General features: G+C 48.4%; 1 protein-coding gene and 1 long non-coding RNA gene across 10 annotated transcripts; one reads left to right on the plus strand and one right to left on the minus strand.

The window, feature by feature from the left end:
* Positions 1-325: 325 nt before the first annotated feature.
* Positions 326-17,227, plus strand: ANKRD35 (ankyrin repeat domain 35). 8 transcript variants are annotated; one of them, XM_070607560.1, is made up of 15 exons: positions 357-731; positions 5,964-6,063; positions 6,581-6,711; positions 7,496-7,584; positions 7,929-7,993; positions 8,821-8,878; positions 9,071-9,141; positions 9,410-9,516; positions 10,131-10,315; positions 10,952-10,989; positions 11,161-13,179; positions 15,399-15,488; positions 15,732-15,797; positions 16,380-16,480; positions 17,021-17,227. In XM_070607560.1, exons 8-14 carry the CDS (start codon positions 9,428-9,430, stop codon positions 16,440-16,442), a joined length of 2,550 nt encoding a protein of 849 aa, XP_070463661.1. In that variant the 5' UTR covers positions 357-731; positions 5,964-6,063; positions 6,581-6,711; positions 7,496-7,584; positions 7,929-7,993; positions 8,821-8,878; positions 9,071-9,141; positions 9,410-9,427; the 3' UTR covers positions 16,443-16,480; positions 17,021-17,227. The 8 variants fall into 8 exon arrangements, with proteins under 8 accessions (XP_008526454.1, XP_070463661.1, XP_070463662.1 ...); XM_070607562.1 differs by having other exon boundaries at positions 607-731; positions 5,851-6,063; positions 6,581-6,715; XM_070607558.1 differs by having other exon boundaries at positions 607-731; positions 5,851-6,063.
* Positions 8,128-17,027, minus strand: LOC139081510 (uncharacterized). 2 transcript variants are annotated; one of them, XR_011536659.1, is made up of 4 exons: positions 15,630-17,027; positions 15,325-15,520; positions 14,832-15,035; positions 8,128-8,383 (listed from the first exon to the last, which is right to left on the minus strand). It is a non-coding gene; the product is annotated as an uncharacterized lncRNA (long non-coding RNA). The 2 variants fall into 2 exon arrangements; XR_011536658.1 differs by having other exon boundaries at positions 14,832-14,980; positions 15,630-15,766.
* Positions 17,228-17,904: the final 677 nt, after the last annotated feature.

Here is a 17,904-nt window from a genome sequence, read left to right on the forward strand (position 1 = left end):
CTCGGGTTTTGTTTCTCAGGTTGCTGCGGGTCACGCATCATCCACCCTCAGTCCTCTGCTCAGCACAACAATCTCCTCCCGTTTCCAAACTGCTCTCTTCAAATCCTCTTTTGTGCCTGGGTTTTTGGCCGGGGAATCGGGGGAGAAAGCAGAGGTAACTAAGTTGGCCAAAGGTTTCTGGATATAATAAAAGCACCGGCACCAGTGGTTAAATGCAACAGTTGCTAAGAGCAGAGCACGCTCGGAGAAGCCGGGACCTGCCCGCCTCCTGCGGCAGCACTCAGAGAGGCGGGGCTGAGGCGGGGTTTAGGGCGGAGCCTCAGCCGGGAACCGTGGGGAGGGGCGGGACCGGGGGAGGAGTTTTAGCCCGAGCCCGCGGGTCCCTTCGGCGATAGAGCAGGTCGGAGCTGGGGGCGGATTCGGTTTGAGAGGGCGAAGTTTGAGTCGAAGATTGCAGGCTTTTTGCCTCGGCAACGGCGGAGTGGAGCTGGGTCAGGGGCGGAGTTTTAAGGCCAGTCCTCGGGTTCTGGTCTTTGATTGAGCGGGGCGGCTCCTGGGGCGGATCCCGGGGCGGGTCCAGCTTTGCTTTTGACAGCTCTCTCGCGCACAGCCGCAGCCGAATCCGATAGGTTTGGGAACCTGTGGCCCCGCTCTCCGCGCGTCCCCGTTCCCCCGTGGCCCTGGCCCCGGCCATGCAGCGCATCTTCTCCTGCTCCAGCTCACAGGTGGCGGTAGGTGCCAAAATGTTTGGGCGGATGGCCATGAGGTTGGGGTCCAAGCCCTGTGGTGACAGAAGTCCTGAGTCCCATCTCCATGCACCTTCGCCTTTTCTCTTTATGGGTCTTTTCAGCTTCTCCGTTCCCTCAATGCAGCCCGCCAGCCCCGCCTTCCTCAAGACCCTGTCCCCCAGCCTCTGACTTGCCTTCCTAACCTTTGCCCTCCTCAAGGTCTTTTCTCTCCGCCTTTTCTTGTCCTCCTAGTATCTACATCCCCAACTTCTGATATGTTTTCTATAGCCCCTGCCCCTTCCTCAAGGTCCTGTCCTCTACTTCTGCTTTCTTTCCCGGTACTGAATCACCTCCAAGCATCTGCCCTATCCCCAGCCCCTGCTCAGCCCCAAGCTCAGTTCTATCTCCCAAGTCCTGCCCGAGGGCCCCATTTTCCAGCCTTGCCTGTCCTCACAGCCCTGCCCTCCCATATGGCCCTATCTTTGCTGCTTTCTGTCAGCCAAACGAGTACTCCCAGCTCCATGCCTTCTCCTAACCCTTCTTCATATAGTCTTCTCTGTCCTTGCCCCATCTCACCTCTTGCCACTTCCACTCCCGTTGTCAAATCATTACCACAAGCTCTCAGACATCATTCCAAACCTCTTTCCAAGTGGTGTTCTCACAATTGCAGTCTTCTCCTGTTCTCCCCTTCAACCTCTGCCTCTCTGCCCAGTGGTTGTTCAATACCACTCTTCCCCGTTTTGCCCCAACCTCCTTCTGCCTGCTCCCTGTGGGTTAATCTTGCAGTCTGGCCAGCCGGACAGGCACTGCCAGAGGAGGCACAGTTGCCTGGCTACTCCCGAAGGAACTGGGTAAGTTGCCTGCAGAATCCACCCTGGCCAGTTCACTGCAGTGTCTGGTCATCAGACTGGTTCTTGGGCCAGTCAAGGTCTTCCGCCTGCTTCTCCCCAGAATCTTCCTTCATTCTAAACCCTCACCTAGTTGCTTAGGGCTTGTACTCTGCTTCCTTTGACTGAATTGGGGAAGGGTAATGGTGAGAGGAGGAGAAAATAGAGTAGATTCACTCTGAGAGTTCACAGTAGAAGTCATTCTACTCTCCGTGTTCTTCCAGAACAAAACACAAGGAAGAAGATTACAGAAGGTGGTGGCTCAGGGAAGGTATAGCTTCTTCTTCTCTGAACATCTCTTACATGGAGACCTCTTATCTGGGGATGAAATTCTCTGTGGAGAGTGGGATTATGGCTTATTTAGAAGTGTAATAGCCAACTACCTATAGTAATACTGCTTAGCCTGACCTGTCTTAGTGGTGCCATTTATAAGCAAACATGAGAAATGCTCAGCTCACTCTGCATGGGCAGGCCACAGAAGCCTGGAAGCCAGCTATGAGGCAAGAATAAGAACTCTGTTGAAGCCTGTCCTTGTCCCACTTACATTTGCTTCTCTACTTAGTTTCCACACCTTGATCAACCAATCAAAAGGCATTTACTGAATGACTACTATAGGTAACAGAAACTGGGGCTACCCACATTCTGTCTTAACACATAATGATTTTGTTATTCACATGGACTCTTCCCTAGTTACCGAAAGTCCTCCACATTGCCCTTCCCTTTCAGGTTTGTGGAGTCTGCCTGCTCCTTAGGAATGGGGAAACTATTTCATTCTTCCTGATTCTCCGATCCTTGGTCACCGCTTGCCTTTCCAAATGCTGGGGTGAGCAATGGGCTGAATGTTGGAATTTGAAAGCATCCCTCTGCCCTTCTTCACCCCAGCTCTACAGAGATTTGGCCATGAAGAATTTCCACCCATTCTAAACTCTTCGTAGTATAACAAGATTATAGGTAAACTGGGTGCATTTAGAACTGTCTAGCTAGGCAGAAAACTGTTTCCTCAGTCAGGACGGGATCATAAAAAGCTTGAATATAGACCAGTTTCAGCTGCAAATTATTTCCTCATGAAACTTTTCCAAACTTCTCAGGGTAAATTCCTCCACTCCTGGGTGGCTGACCATTCTGGACTCACTTGTCAGAGAAATAATGTGACAATCTTCCTGGCCATTCCCAAAGCCTGGCTTCTCAGTCATGCCAGAAGACTGCCCCTGCCCAATCCTACTCCCAAACCTGGGTCCAGGGCCAGAGCCCTGCACCCTCAGATTGAAATAAGGGCTGAAAGATCAGTGATCATTTAAAAATTAATCTAAGTTATCAGAATATAGGAAGTTCAACAAACAAACAAATAAAAACTCAGCTCCTATAATCTCATTTTATTTTAGTCAAGTAGAAGATGCCTTTGAGGGTGTCTTACATATTAGCTTACTCTGCCTATGTAAGAAGTTGACCAGAAAATAGCTTTAAACAACTGACATTAAAAAAACTTGAGAGGCAGGGCCGGCCTGGTGGCGCAGCGGTTAAGTGCACATGTTCTGCTTTGGCGGTCTGGGGTTTGCCGGTCCAGATCCCGGGTGTGGACATGGCACCGCTTGGCAAGTCATGCTGTGGTAGGCGTCCCATGTATAAAGTAGAGGAAGACCGGCACAAATGTTAGCTCAGGGCCAGTCTTCTTCAGCAAAAAAGAGGAGGATTGGCAGCAGTTAGCTCAGGGCTAATCTTCCTCAAAAAAACAAATAAATAAATAAATAAAAATTGAGAGTCAGCTCCCTGTTCCTCCAGGGCAGCCTTTCTGTTTCCACTCCCCTCTCCTACAGCTAGTCACTCTTTCTCTCTCTCCTGTTGGTATGTTCCGTCTTGATAGGATGCTTATAGGCAGACAGCTAGAGATAAGGAGAGGCTGCAGTTACTTCTACAAAGGCCCCCTAATCTTGGCTACAGAAATACAAAGCTAACCCTTGTTTTTGAGTCTGCTGATTAATTTGGCGATTGCTCCTTTGAGGCTGTGATGGTAATCCATTGCCTCTTTTCCAAGGTGCTGGGGCGAGCAATGGACTGGACTTGGAATTTGGAAGCATCCCTCTGTCCTCCTTCACCCTAGCTCTGCAGAGGTTTGGCCATGAAAAATTTCCACCTGTTCTAAACTCTTCTTAGTATCTAAACAAGATAGGTAAATTGGGTGGATTTAGAACTATTTAGCTGGAAAGAAAAGTATCTATATCGTTAAGAAGCACTTTTACCATGTATACAGCTTGGCTGTTATGCTTTGGCTGATATGAGCAAGATCTCTTCCTCCCACTCCCCCAGATGGAGACTTCTGAGCCCTGGAACATCCAAAATATGCCCAGCAAGGCTAGGAAGGTGGAGATTGGAGCTAACATTTATTGCACCTACTCTGTGACAGACATAGTGCTAACTTCTTTAAATGGTGTTATATCATTCGGAAACTGAAGTTCAGAGAAGTTACATGCCTAAATTCACAAGGATAGAAAGTGTTAGAATCAGGCTTTTAAACAGAGAACTTCAGGTTGAGGTTGGCTGATGACAGTGTCCTGTGTGGAGGTGTAGCACTAGCTCTCTGCTTTTTCTGAGAGTGACCTGGCCCCCAAGGGACATGGGGTAATGTGTTCTCACACATCAGAGTCTGTTGGTGTGTGGAGCAGTCGTTTTGCTTATTTTGTCCTTTGAGAACTAACCTGTTTGGAGACTCTTCTTCACATAAGGAGCAGCATCTGAGGGTGGGTGGTTTTGCCCTGGAGGCAGTCTTAGACTGTTTATTTGAAAATAAGTAAATGTTCTTCCCTAGCTCTGTAGTAGTGTGGTCTGGTGGTGAGAAGTGGATTGGGCATCAGGTGGCCTGGGATCTACTCTCAATTTTACCACTGTTTTGTGGTGTGACCCTGGACAGTTATCTAACCTCAGTGTGCTTCAGTTTCTTCTTCTGTCAAATAGATAAAATAATATTAGCCCTAACTACTTTCCAGGGATGTTGAGAGGCTGTTGAAATGGCACTTGAAAGGACACTGAGGAATTACAAGTGCCGAACAGGAGTATTACCTCAGAATCCCTCAGAATCCATCTATCCTAGATAATTTTATGGTTTGAGTATTTAAAATCTTTCCTGTTTTTGATGACTAATTTGCCCTATGTAAACAGTATTTGAAAATGAGTTATTTGGCTTCCATAGACTCTATTTTTTTCCACCTCCTCCCACAGCCTCTTGTTGAGATTACACCTCATAAAATGCCATATGCTACCACCAATCCCTCATCACTTCCTGTTTTGTTATAAGGATGGCATACATTTGTAGGGCTCTTTACAGTTTACAAAGAGATTTTATATAGGTTAGCTCATTTAGTACTCACAACACGATGAGGTAGTTATTATTTCCCACATTTTATAGATGAGGAACCAGGTTAGAAGTGTTCAATGGCTTACTCTAGGTCACAGAGATGAGAAAGTCATTGAACTAGACCCTGAACTCAGGCCTGCTGACAAAAATATTCACCTAGGGCTCTTTTCACCATACCACAGATTTTTGCATCCCTTCTTCCTTTCCTTTCGCCTCTCTGGATCAAACCAGGCTTTTTGTGCTTTCAGCCCTGGGTATTTTTACCCAGCTCTCTCCTTCACGCCCTGTGATACTTCAATTATTATAATTACCCTACAACCCGAAAAAGTCAAGCTGGAATGATAGAACAATGCATGCCCAGGTGTGGCTGTTGTCTGGGACAGCTGCTCACTGCTAGGAAAATGAGGAGGGAGTGGAGGGTTGGGGAGGGGAGCTACCTCTTGTTGCCTCCTCAAGCCTAGCTAGAGACCTATCTTTGTCTTTTGGTTGTTTTTGCCATGGAAAGGGCAGAGTGACTAGCTAAAGGGCCTAGATATGAGAAGGAGAAACAGAGATGGTGCTTCTCCTCCCAGTTTTGGGGCCCGAAGCCAATGGGTAGAGATGGTATGGCTAGGTATTTGGACTCCTGGCTGTGACTTGAAGCTAGTTGCCTTGATATCTCAAATATCTGAAGACAAAAAGGAAGTGAAAGGCCATGTGAACCCAATCAGGAGTGGTCGGTTTGGTTCAGTTTGCTGCAGCAAGACCTAGAGAGCAAAAGGGAAAGGAGTCCTGGCTAGGATTGCTCTGAGGTGGTACACCTAACAATAATCATGATGATGATAAGAAGACATTTGAAATACTATGCATTCAGTACTCAAAAATGATTTTTTTTTTTTTGAGGAAGATTAGCCCTGAGCTAACTGCTGCCAATCCTCCTCTTTTTGCTGAGGAAGACTGGCCCTGAGCTAACAGATGCGCCCATCTGCCTCTACTTTATATGTGGGATGCCTACCACAGCATGGCGTGCCAAGCAGTGCCATGTCCGCACCCAGGATCCGAACCAGCGAACCCCAGGCTGCCGAAGCGGAATGTGCGCACTTAACCACTGTGCCACCAGGTTGGCCCCTCAAAAATGACTTTTTTTTTTAAAAAATATTTTATTTTTTCCTTTTTCTCCCCAAAGCCCCCCAGTACATAGTTGTATATTCTTCGTTGTGGGTCCTTCTAGTTGTAGCATGTGGGACGCTGCCTCAGCGTGGTTTGATGAGCAGTGCCATGTCCGTGCCCAGGATTCGAACCAACGAAACACTGGGCCGCCTGCAGCGGAGTGCACAGACTTAACCACTCGGCCACGGGGCCAGCCCCAAAAATGACTTTTAATTCAGTAGTCCAAGCACCTTTTGGTCTAGGGCTGGCAATAACCAGCAGTAGTTCTTGGTGGCATAAGAGTTGGTGACTATTTAACCGACCCACCTAAGAAGGTCTAAATGATCTAGGTTGAGTGACTTGTGAAACACTGAAAGGACCACAGAGATGTTTCTTTTCATTTGCTTGGCATCCTAACCATCTCCCCCTTTTCTTTCTCCACACCACCCCCATCCCCTATATTCATACCATATGTGGCTCTGGACCAGGTGGAGAGATGGAACCGCCGTGATCAGAAGCTGCTGGAGGCAGTGCAGCGGGGGGACGTGGGACGCGTGGCTGCCCTGGCCTCCAGGAAGTCGGCCCGACCCACCAAGTTAGACTCAAACGGCCAGTCCCCGTAAGTCAGTCCTCCTGAGCCCACCCTTGGTATGTGGTTCCCTTTGAAAGCCCCAAACCCCAATATGATGTAGGACCAGGGAATGCCTACAACTTCAGAGCCCTTTTTGTCTTAATTAGCAAGGCTTTTGATAAATCTTTGCTATGTATCAAGTGCTGTACAAGGTGAGGGAAGAAGATATTGTCCCTGAGCTACATCCACCTCAAAACCCAGATTGACAACACTGACTAAAAAGGACATAAAGCCTATGAAACAAACAGAAAACTGATACATACACAAAATAGAGTATTTATTCATTGCACAAGTAGGACAGTGTGTATGCTTAGGAAATCAGGAATGAAGTGGTAGCCATGAGAGTCACATGGCTAGAAGGAGTGACAAGGAGAAGGGGGATATTATTCATTGTTTCTGCCTAAGTCCACCTTCAAATGCCCAGCCCTCTGCTCTGCTCTGGCTGACTCTTTCTGTGACCCTTCCAGTTTGCTAAGGGTCCTGTCTCAAAGCAACAGGTAATTATGTGTTCCCTGGACATCCCTGCAAAATCTGAGATTGCTCGAGACCTGCACCTCTTATTTCCATTTTTGCTTACAGTTTCCTCTGACTTTATGACAGTAGGCCATATAGCCTTCTCTTTCTCAGAAAGTCAGACTAGGGGAGCTTCCCCCTCTGCTTTTAGGATTGACTTTGGGGTGAGGGAGCATAGCTTGTAGTGCTTATTAAGAGCCCCCTACTCCTCATTCCCTGGTCCCTTCATCCTTCTGCCTCTCGGCTTTGATTATGGCAGGTTTCATCTGGCAGCATCCAAAGGCTTGACGGAATGTCTGACTATACTGCTTGCAAATGGGGCTGACATCAACAGCAAGAATGAGGATGGTAAGTCTGAGCACTGGGCCATGCTGCTTGCTTTTCTCTTCACAACAGCAGTAAGGGTCAGTGCTAGGCCCTGCTAGACACCCCAACTATAGCCCCTGCTTCTCTCCTCATAAGTTCTGACCAGTATCCTTCCAGGGGTTCCCCTCTCTACATACCTCACCCCCACTCCCACCTCTACCACAGGTACCAGGCACTTGGGGAACAGGAATTTCTGGCTCCGTGTGGCTGAGAACTTCTCTCTGTAATCTCCCTCTGATTATCTGTGCATCTCTTGCCCTCCCTCCCTGTGAGTCATTGGCATTCATGGGGCCACCCACCCTCCCTACCCTCCTTTCTCTTTCCAGGAAGCACCGCCCTGCACTTGGCCACCATCTCCTGCCAGCCACAGTGTGTCAAGGTCCTGCTGCAGGTAAGAGCAGCCTCTTGTTACTACTCCTGCAAAGGGACTCAGTGGACCCAGAGTATTCTAACTTTATCTTGTAGTCACAAATAATATTTGGTCAAATATACCCTACTCATCCCCAATAAAAGAACTGGTAATCATTTATTCATTAATTCACAAACATTTATTTAACACCTACTGTGTGAGGCACTATGCTTAATGCTGCCCTTGAGGGCAGGTCATAAAGCAGCGTTGCCAAGGACTGACTGACAGTCAGTCAATCTGCATATGTTGAGCTCTGCGATTGGCAGCGCCACTGTGGAGACTTAACTGCTGGGATGATGGGCAGGTGGAAAGAGGGAAGTCCTGTTCAAATTAAACCAAAATCGTACTGTCTGTTTTCGAGGAGTTTGTAGCCTAGGAGCACAAAGAGAAATATACATGCGAAATGATATGTGGACAACTTATAAATAAGTCTCCAAAAGTACAAAACGTACAGTTTAACAGGCCATTGGGCAGATGGCTGTTCTGCTTTTGTTCTTCCCGGCCATTTCCAAGTTTCCCAATTACAGTATGATCCTAAAGTATCAGTCATGGACTCAGGTGTCATTTTCCTGAAACTGTGTACTTACCTATAATCTGATTTTTCTTAGGCCCTAGTTTTAAGAACCAGGGCTGAAATTCAAGGCTACCTGTCATCTGCAAGGAATGGATTGGGCTTGTCTAGTAGTTGGCCAGAGTCATGATCCTCCTGCCACTCCCCGTGGTACTATGGAAGTTGGTGACCCAACGTGGGGTAGGGATGAGGATGTTAACGCCATGTCCATGCTACTTCCCTTCGTTGCTGTTTGTAGCATGGTGCCAATGAAGATGCTGTGGATGCAGAAAATCGTAGTCCGTTGCACTGGGCAGGCATGTACCAGGGGACTGGTGGGAAACAGGGCTGCAGGGACCATAGGGTGGGAAGGGAGGGGAGGATAACATGTGGTGGGAAAGGCAGGCCAGGGCTGACTGCTAAAATGGTTGGAGGGGATGTTGGGTCATTGTCTGCCTAGATAGCCTTCTTGCTGCCCCTTAACCCAATCATCCCTTAACCCTCCCCAGCCTCCTCTGGCTGTGCCTCAAGTGTGCTCCTGTTGTGTGACCACGAAGCCTTTCTGGACGTCCTGGATAAGGTGAGCGTCAGCTGGGCAGCGCCATACACAGGGAGGCTGCTGCTCTCTCTGAGCTTGATTGTGCAGCACCACCTCCTCTTCCCTTTTCCCCTGCTCCTCCTCTTCTTCCTCACAGAGAGGTTAAGTCTTTATCTTCTGGAGAGCTTCTAACCCTCTGAAAAGGAGCATCTAGCCCCAGGACCTGGGTTTTTTTCTGGAGTTGGTAGGATTGTGTCAACCCCCTGGTTCCCCCAGCTCCTCATGAACCCCCCTTCCACAATCTGTGCAGGATGGACGTACACCCCTGATGATTGCATCACTGGGTGGTCACACAGCTATCTGCTCACAGCTACTACAGAGAGGCGCCAGAGTTAATGTCACGGACAAGGATGACAAGTGAGCCTTCCTCATCTTCCCACCCCAAATCCAGATCCTGACCAATCTAGAAATGAGCTACTGGGCAAAGTGTGTGTGTGTGTGTGTATTGCGGAAAAAGGCAGGTTGGTCTCTGTTTTCTTGGGAACCTCTTTCCTTCCAAGTGGTGGTTTAGAAGAGCTCTGCCTGCTGCTTCACTATTTTCCTCTTGGGGAGTTGAGAAAACTTTCCTTATAGTTTCCTATTCAGCTGCCGCCACCACCATCTTCCTAGCATAGATGACTCCAGAATTAGAATCAGCACCTCTGAACCCATTAGTTTAATTTTATGGTTTTCAAGCTATCTTATAAGCAATGGAATCCTTTTTTCCAAGAAAGAATTTATACAGAACCTCAATATATAAAGCAGATGAAAATGGAGCCCTTCCAATTGGCCCCCTGCTTTCTGATGCTGCAGCTCCAAGGAATGACATTTGAAAAGTTCTGGCGTGGTCTAATGCTTTGTAATTGGCTGGTGTTGGTCTGTGGTTCTCCTGACCACACTGAGTGGGAACTGACCTGGTGATGGAATTTCTGGAACCAGGTCTCCTGGATTCCATGGGGAAAGCCTATGCTCAGGTTTGTCCCAACCCACAGATCGGCTCTGATCCTGGCCTGTGAGAAAGGCAGCGCTGAGGTGGCTGAACTGCTCCTGAGCCATGGAGCGGATGCAGGGGCGGTGGACAGCATGGGGCATGATGCTCTGCATTATGCTCTACGCACACAAGACAAGGTGCTGTGGAGGCTGCTGCGGCAGGCCCTGAACCGGCGGCGGCAGGGAGGTAAAGCTGATTCCCTTTTGTAACTTCAAGATTCTCCTCAATAGCCTTAGAACCAAAGAGACTTCTTAGAATCCCATTCATTCCCAGGGAAGTAATCCCTCTGACAAATAATTGTCACTTTAATTGAGAGCTCACTTATTTATTGCTGCTACTATGAGATGAATCCAAATTCCCAAAAGCATGGTCATGAAATTCCTTAATGCAGCTTTGTCTCTCACTGAGGGGAACTCTGGCTAGTACTATTGCTAGCATTTACGAGTTGTAATTGTACATCTATTTGTGTGATTTGCTGGCCAATCCTCACTCTTCCCTACTAGTCTGTAAACCCCTGAGAGGACAAGCCATTTCTGTTTTGCTCACCATTGAGGTCCTCGTGCCTGTAACAGTGCATGGCATGTATAATACATGAGTGAGTGAACAAAATGAATGAGCTGTCACACCTCTGGGATAGAGAACCAAGACTGCTGGAGAGTTAGGGACCCGTTGAACAGGGGGGCTCCCAGCACCAGGAAGTGTGTAATAAGCGTTATTACACTGAGGGGCCACTCCTCTCAGAGAAAGTTTGAAAACAGAGTGTGGGCTAGAAGTACATGGGACTTGTCTCCTCTCTCATTTCCCCCATGTCTTTTCACATAGGTCAGGGACTAGTTCAACATCCAGATCTTGCATCTCAGGTAAGACCCTAAGTGCCTGCCTCCCCTTTTTGCTTCTGTCCCACCCCAGGCTATCCCACTGGGACATCAGGTTGTGAACCTTGGGGCACTGAGACAGCCTAAGAGAAGAAAGGCCCTTCTGGGGCTAGGTTAGCGGCCTGGCTTTACTTCCCTGTTCCTTTATCCACATAGGCCTTTCCATCTGAGCCTCAGGTGGGTTCTCCACCAAAGAGCCCATGGAGAGCGGAGGCTGAGGAGGAGCAGGAAGAAGAGGAGGATGAAGAAGACCCATGCTCAGATGAGTGGAGGTGGAAGTATGAAGAGGAGCAAAGGAAAGTTTCTCAGTTGGAGCAGAAGCTGATACGAAAGACAGAAGAGTGTAAAGCTCAAGCTGCAGCTTACTTGGGCCTGGAGAACCAGATTCGAGAGCAGGTGCAGGAGCTGGGGTTCCTTCTATCCCAAGAGCCTGGAGCTCCAGGAGAGCAGGGCACTAGTCTCCGGCCTGGAGGAGATGGCATGGAGCAGGGTTGTCCCCTGGACCTGCTGGCTAAGCACATACAAGAGCTAAAGAAGCAGCAGCGAGCAACAGCTGCAGCCACAGCAAACCCAGTATTAGCCTCCAAGAAGGCAGAGGATTCAGCCCCAGGGGAGATCCAGTATGAAGCCCATGTGAAGTCCCAAACAGAAGAACAGGGGCCACCCCAGAGCCCAAGGTCTGATACCATTGGGAAAACCACAGGACAGCAACTTACCACCAATGGTGGACAGTCCCTTGGCCCTGATCATACTGACCAGCAGCATGCTGACCGGAAGGAGAGGCCCCAGACCCCAAGGGCTGAACCAATAGGCACAGAGGCTGAACCAGTGGGCACAGCAGCCATGAACCAGCTCCTGCTACAACTAAGGGAGGAGCTGGCTGCAGTGTGGCGAGAAAAGGATGCTGCCCGGGGGGCTTTGTCAAGACCCGTCTTGGAGGGAGCTCTGGGGACACCCCGGGCTGAGGCTGCAGCAGCTGCCTGGGAGAAGATGGAAGCCAGGCTGGAGCGGGTGCTGGTGAGGCTGGATTGGGCAAAGGCAGGACTACAGATGAAACCTGAGGCCCCTGCCCAGGAGCCCAGAAAGGGAGCCCCAAAGGCAGGCCTAGGGACCATCGCCAAAGAGGATGAAGGAAGGGAGAAAAGGGTTCTTGGGGCCCAGGGACAGCCTCTATGGGTGCCTGGAGGGGAACAGATGCCTGGAGGAGGCCTGGCAAAGGGACAGCTGGAGAAGGAGGTATCAGCACTGAGACTGAGCAACAGTAACTTGCTGGAGGAATTGGGAGAGCTGGGGCAGGAGCGGCAGCGGTTGCAGAGGGAGCTGCAGTCACTGAGCCAGCGGCTGCAGCGGGAGTTCGTGCCCAAACCAGAGGCACAGGTCCAGCTACAGCAGTTGAGGCGGAGTGTGGGGCTGCTGACAGATGAACTGGCAATGGAGAAGGAGGCCACGGAAAAGTTGCGGAAACGCCTGGCCTCCCAGAGCAGTGGCCTCCAAGGGCTGTGGGACTGCCTTCCCCCAGATCTAGTGGGCAAGGGGAGCGCACGAGGCACAGTGGCTGAGCCCTTGGAGGAGCTGCAGGCCTGCATCAGCACCCTGGTGGACAGGCACTGTGAGGCACAGCAGGTGCTGGCTAGGTTGGAGGAGGAAAATCAGCAGCTGCGGGGGTCCTCTGCCACACGTGCAGAGCCAGGCTCCTCCTCAAAGGACCCAGCATCCCCCCAAGTGGCTGCGCTGGAGCAAGACTTGGGGAAGCTGGAGGAAGAGCTGCGGGCTGTTCAGGCCACAATGAGTGGGAAGAGCCAGGAGATCGGGAAGCTGAAGCAGCTGCTTTACCAAGCCACAGAGGAAGTGGCTGAGCTGAGGGCCCGGGAGGCAGCCAGCTTGCGGCAGCATGAGAAAACTCGGGGCTCACTAGTGGCCCAGGCCCAGGCTTGGGGTCAGGAGCTAAAGGCTCTGCTAGAAAAGTATAACACAGCGTGCAGGGAAATGGGTCGGCTTCGGCAGGCTGTGGCGGAGGAGCGCCGCAAGAGTGGAGACCTGGCTGCACGGGCTGCTGAGCAGGAGCGACAGGCCAGTGAGATGCGCGGGCGCTCAGATCAGTTTGAGAAAACAGCGGAGCTGCTGAAAGAGAAGATGGAGCATCTCATTGGGGCTTGCCAGGACAAGGAGGCCAAGGTGAACAGGCGAGACGGCTGTGGGGAGCATGGGGAAGATTTCTGTGTGTTTTAGGGTTTGCTAATCTGAATCTACCTTTGGTTAGTCAGATTGATACCCCAAACACAATGCCAATCATTTGTAAGGACCACACTATGCTCTCCTGGGTCTGAGGGGGTTTAGGGTTGAGATAGGAGGTGAGGTAAGATATAAACAGAAGAGAGAAGGGCGTTTACCTATTAAAATTTGGGACTCGGGGTTCAGAAGCAGTGTGGTCAGGGTTACCACCAGTGGAGTACTATGATTTATTGGCATCTTTTTTTTTGCTTTATCTCCCCATATCCCCCCGGTACATAGTTGTATATCTTAGTTGCAGGTCCTTCTAGTTGTGGCATGTGGGATACCACCTCAATGTGGCCTGATGAGTGGTGCCATGTCGGCGCCCAGGATCCAAACCGGAGAAACCCTGGGCCGCCGCTGCAGCAGGGGAGCGTGCAAACTTAACCACTTGGCCACGGGGCCAGCCCCGGTTTATTAGCATTTTGACTTAAAACAGTGTATTAGCCTGGGGAGAGGTCTGATAATATGGTGGGTTGCTGTGGTTTTGCTAGAGTTCTGAGGGGGTGACTCAGGGGCTGATGAGTTAAGAAAAGTAGACTATAGCCCCTTCTTCCCCTCCCACGTCGATCAGAGTAGGTTCTACAAGATTTCCATTGACAAAGGGGGCTCCAATGCAAAGAAAAAAAGTTTGAAAACCACTGTGAGATAGCTTAGTTTCCTAATGATTGCTTCCTAATAAGTGAGTGTAAGTCTACCTGTTTCTAGCAGAAGGATTTTATGAATTCTGAAAAGTCAACTTACAAATAAATTTAGTAATTCTAGAACTACCTATGAAATGAATGAATTTAGGGGGCCAGCCCCGTGGCTGAGTGGTTAAGTTCGTGCGCTCTGCTTCAGCGGCCCAGCATTTCCCTGGTTCGAATCCTGGGCGTGGACATGGCACAGCTCATCAGGCCATGCTGAGGCGGAGTCCCACATGCCACAACTAGAAGGACCCACAACTAAAAATATACAACTATGAACTGGGAAGCTTTAGGGAGAAAAAGGAAAAATAAAATCTTTAAAAAAAAAAAGAAATGAATGAATTCAGACTTCTTATTAAAATTTGTAACATGATCAAATTAAGAATGATTAAAAAATATGGAGAGTATACACTTTACATAATATAGAGTGCATAAAAATAGAAAATGTTAGAATAGGAATCAGTGTGAGGTGGAGCTAATAAAGAAAGGAGGAATTTTGTGTTGGTGTTGAAAAAGAAGACGAAAGTAGACAAATGGCAAAAGAAAATAGTGTAGTGGACTCTGGACTGAAATTGTCTGGATTTGATTTCAGTTTCAAAACTTACTGATTGATCGTGGGCGAGTTATCTTAGAGCCTCTAAATCTCTAAGCCTCAGTTTTCTCATCTATAAAATGGGAATAATAAAACGATTGTGGTGAGGTCTACATTAAATAAGATATTATATTTCAAATATTCAGAACAATTTTGGCAAATGCTAAGTACTCAATAAAAGGTAGCTATTTTTATTATTCCTATTACCACCATTCCTATTACTGCTGGTTATCATTAACCACATTTGTGCCTCAGCCTCGCAAACCACAAAAACTCACCTCCATTTCCCTCAGTGGTCAGCAGTCAGAAGTGGGTCAGGGGGCCAGCCCTGTTGCGTAGTGGTTAAGTTTGTGCACACCGCTTCGGCAGCCCGGGATTCGCCGGTTCTGATCCTGGGTACAGACCTACGCCATGCTGTGGTGGCATCCTACATGGAAGAACTAGGACGACTTACAACTAGGGATATAAACTATGTACTGTGGCTTTGGGAAGAAAAAAACAAGAAGGAGGTCAGAATCCAGTATAGAATTAAGAGCATGGACCATGAATGCAAAGAGATGTTGGTTCAAATCATGATTTCATCACTTACTAGCTGTATGATTTTGACAAATTACTTAACTCAGGTTCCGTATCTACAAAATGTGAATAATATTTCCCTTAGAGAAGTATTGTTTTTCTCAGAACAGAAGAAGAACTGTTTTGAGTATTAAATAAGACAATGTGTATAAAAGTATCTGGCACATATTAAATATCCAACAATAGGAAACTGACCTTGACCCTGGGTGGTATTGGAGTGGGAAATGACTTGGGCCTCATTGCTTCCCTTTCTTTCCTTTTGGCCTCAGATCAAGGAATTGTTGAAGAAGCTGGAGCAGCTTTCAGAGGAGGTCCTAGCAGTTCGGGGAGAAAATGCTCGCCTTGCCCAGCAGCTGCAGGTATGTTTTGGCCCTCAGGGAAATGGATGCTGCTAGAGAAGAGAGTGGACAGTGGAAGTGATGTATATGTCAGAGAGAGTCTGGGAACTGCAGGGACTTGGCCAGGCCAAACGATGGCCAGTGATGGGCAAGCAAGCTTACCTGGCACAGCTGACCACTTCATTTTATTGCTCCTCATGCTTGGGGTATCAGGGTGAGTGTGGGAAGGTGGGCACATAACCTCCCATTGATGCTCACTCCCAGGAGTCCCAGAAGAACCACGAAGAGATCATCTCCACCTACAGGAATCATCTGCTGAATGCTGCTCAGGTGAGCATGGGGGCAGGTAGAGACAGAGAGCTGGGCAGCGGGTATTGCATTTGGGGTCCCTTCTCTTCCTGCAGATAACTTGTCATTTCTCAGAAATCTGGACTTCAGATGCTCTGGTGCCAGGTCTTTGGATCTCATTAGGTGGATTGAGAGAAGTTGTGCACAAATGTGAGGAGGGAGAGTGTCCCTCCTTTTCAATTCCCTGATCCACTGTAAGGCCTTTTCCTGTCCCTTATGTCCTTTCTCAGTTTCCTCCTGAACCAAATTATCCCTCACCAAGGAAGAAGAGGTGGGTGGCTTGCTCCTTTATTAGGAATAATAATAACTACAAAGAATCAAGCACATTGTGCACCAGGTGCTTTGCTTCATATTCATAGTTGTAACTCTCACAGCAATCCTGAAAAGTAGACATCGTTATCTGCCTTGTAAAGATTAGGAAACAGCCATGGAGAAGTTAAATACTGTAAGTGAGGGCACAAAGTTAATCAATAGCATTCCACTATACCAAAGAACCTCTCCCCTGCCTGTCTCTCCCCATTTTATGATCTTCATCTCCTTTTCTTTCTTTCCTGCCACCAACAGGGCTACATGGAACAAGATGTGTACCATATCCTACTGCGAATCCTCAGCATGCAGGAGGACTGAGGCAGCCTGTGCCCTGAGGGATTCAGGATTTCTCTGTTGTGAGTTGAGGGATGAGGGAAGGAACTTGGGAGAAAGGACTTAGGAAAGGAGACTTAGGATGGGAACTGGAGTCTCCTTTTGTCCCATATAGTGGCTGACACTAGGGAGTCCTGTGGGACATAGAGCATTTGAAGTGAGGTCAACTGAGAGACATAATATGGGCAATCACTGGGTGGAGTCAGGAATCAGTGAGCAGGTAGACTGAAGAGGGCTGACTTATGGGATGGAGGCTGAAAAGAGGAACAGAGTGACTCTCCTAAGGTCTGAGGTAGGGAGATACGAGTGAAAGATGAGTGATGGTGGGATGGTGGTGCAAAGTTGTTTCTTAGAGTGGGACTCTTCAAATTCCAGAATCTCTCTTTCACTTCCACACCACTCATTCAAAGAGTAGTCATCCCCATTCTTCTCCCTGCCCCTATGCTGGTAGTCATCTTCTCCAATGCAGGCAGATAAGGATCCCCTTTAGCATCATGGCATAGGTGGGAGGAGACTGATGATATGGAAGTGTGTGCATTTCATCCTTGAATTTCTTCTTTCAGGGAACAAGAGCATTCCTTGTTGCCAGAGGCTCCATCAGGCTGTGGTGGGTGGGCGGTTGGCTACTAGGGGTGGTATGGGTAGGGCTTCACCTGACATTATGGACCCCAGACCTGAGAACCTGAAGCCTAGAATCAGCATGGATGAGACCAGCGGAGGTGTGGATGGAAGACATCTCTATGGAAAATAAAACAGGAGGCAGGATGGTGCTGGGTGTCGTTGTTTTTTCTGTCTAAAGGGGAGTGACGGAAGGAATCTTTTTCATTTCTTTTTGATCACAAATTGCCTCATAAGTCAGCAGCTTTCAAACTTTGATTGTGATCCATACTAAGAAATACATTTTGCATCCTGTGAGTACATATCTGAAATAATATTTACCCTTACTATTTCTATTCTAGTATACTATTTCTATGCTATTACTATTTCTATTCTATTCTCGGCTACTATACTCCACCAAAAAAATATTGGTTACTGGGGCCGGCCCCGTGGCTGAGTGGTTAAGTTCACGCGCTCTGCTTTGGCGGCCCAGGGTTTCCCCGGTTTGGATCCTGGGCGTGGACATGGCATGGCTCATCAGGCCATGCTGAGGTGGCGCCCCACATAGCACAACCAGAAGAACTTACAACTAGAATACACAACTATGTACTGGGGGACTTCGGGAAGAAAGAAAAGAAAAAAAAAAAGAAGATGGGCAACAGATGTTAGCTCAAGTGCCAATCTTTAAAAGAAAAAAAATATTAGTTACAATACATCCATTAATGGGTCAAGATCCAGTTTGAAAAACAGCATTCCCACAGTTTGAAAAACTGCCCTCTGTTAAAACGGGGATTGACACTCTTCCTTTCTTTTTCTCAAATCTGTCGCATACTGACCAGCACAGCTCTAG

Source organism: Equus przewalskii, unplaced genomic scaffold (genome assembly GCF_037783145.1).
Source record: "Equus przewalskii isolate Varuska unplaced genomic scaffold, EquPr2 ChrUn-12, whole genome shotgun sequence".
In the NCBI taxonomy this organism is placed as follows: domain Eukaryota; kingdom Metazoa; phylum Chordata; class Mammalia; order Perissodactyla; family Equidae; genus Equus; species Equus przewalskii.

Coding starts and splice junctions, on each gene's coding strand:
- ANKRD35 (XM_008528232.2), top strand. CDS start 693: ATGCAGCGCATCTTCTCCTGCTCCAGCTCACAGGTGGCG. Junction 7,585..7,928: donor CAACAGCAAGAATGAGGATG/GTAAGTCTGAGC, acceptor TTCTCTTTCCAG/GAAGCACCGCCCTGCACTTG. Junction 10,316..10,951: donor GAACCGGCGGCGGCAGGGAG/GTAAAGCTGATT, acceptor CTTTTCACATAG/GTCAGGGACTAGTTCAACAT.